We start from the raw sequence: 1184 nt of genomic DNA on the forward strand, positions 1-1184 counted from the left end.
AAAAATAAAATCATTATGGTTTGCTGAGTAAATGCATGTGGTGAAAACAATCCTTACACTGAGGTAGATATATCTATCATGGTGACATTAAAAGGTTACCTCATTGCTTGTTCAAAAGAAACCAATTGGAACTACTATTATAATACAAAAAATGGACCTGAATGCCAATGGAAGCTTATATATAAGGCAGTAAAGCTGCCTCTTTTGAAACATGTTTAAAATCTTAAATGCTATGAACACTTAACTATTTTTAGATATTAAATATGTAGTTAAACATACACTACTTTTACCAGCAAGATGGATGGTAAGCTCAAAGAAAATACTTCACAATCTATATATCATAAAAAAACACACACGCATGAAATGTAGATTCACAGCCTTCATTACAAAGGTTTTTCACCCATAATAACTGCTTTCTTTTGTCTATACTCCTCCTTAACCTTTTCCAAGTCCTTGTCAGCATCAATTATGAGTACTGGGGCCGGGGGTGCACGAGGTTTGTGCTCTAGTAACCAATTCTCGTAGTAGTTGTGAATCTTTTGAAAAGAAAGTTAAGAGGTTGCTTAGAGTAGGATTTAGAATATGCATATGTATATGTAATTTTTTAAACATTTTAGAGGTGAACTAGCAGGTAACCTTTAATCATACTTATCTGCCAAATATACCATATCACTCCATGCATATTTAAATTTTACTAACACAAATAGGAACAGGATTAAATGGTATTAAGTGTATTACTCACAGTTATAATTGTACCAAACTACATTTTCATCTTTAAGATATCAAAATGAAAACGAAAAAGGAGCAACAACAGCAGAATAAATGAAATCAGTGTGAACCATTTTAATTAAATCACTCCTAAATACCTGTTTGAGATACTCCAACGGAACACCTGCTTCTTCCGACCGACCTCGCTCTAACATCCTGCTGTGTACCGTTTCCGGTGTTGATCTTAAGTATACTGCAAAAATAAACATAAAAATAAAACCACACTTTAGTGTTTTCATATCAGTCATTAACAAGATTTTTGCTTCAGTAAGACAAACATTTCTGCCTTCTTACCTATTAAGTCTATTCCAATATCAAGATTTGACTCGAGCAGATCATAATATTCACATAGTACACTATACTCTGCACCCTGCAGTTCTCCTGACTCATGGCCACTTTCCACAAAACAATATCTG

General features: G+C 33.4%; 1 protein-coding gene across 2 annotated transcripts in view; it reads right to left on the minus strand.

Moving 5' to 3' along the window:
* LOC119589261 (deoxynucleoside kinase-like) overlaps positions 1-1184 on the minus strand; it is a 4468-nt gene that overhangs the window by 1202 nt on the left and 2082 nt on the right. The window contains exons 4-6 of one of the 2 annotated variants that reach the window (XM_037937881.1): positions 1063-1181; positions 867-961; positions 441-536 (exon numbers count right to left, since the gene is read on the minus strand). In XM_037937881.1, coding sequence (XP_037793809.1) covers positions 441-536; positions 867-961; positions 1063-1181 — 310 coding nt within the window. Of the gene's footprint in view, positions 1-6; positions 537-866; positions 962-1062; positions 1182-1184 lie in introns of those variants that run through there. The other variant, XM_037937880.1, reaches the window with a different exon arrangement.

This window comes from Penaeus monodon, chromosome 25 (genome assembly GCF_015228065.2).
Source record: "Penaeus monodon isolate SGIC_2016 chromosome 25, NSTDA_Pmon_1, whole genome shotgun sequence".
NCBI classification, from domain to species: domain Eukaryota; kingdom Metazoa; phylum Arthropoda; class Malacostraca; order Decapoda; family Penaeidae; genus Penaeus; species Penaeus monodon.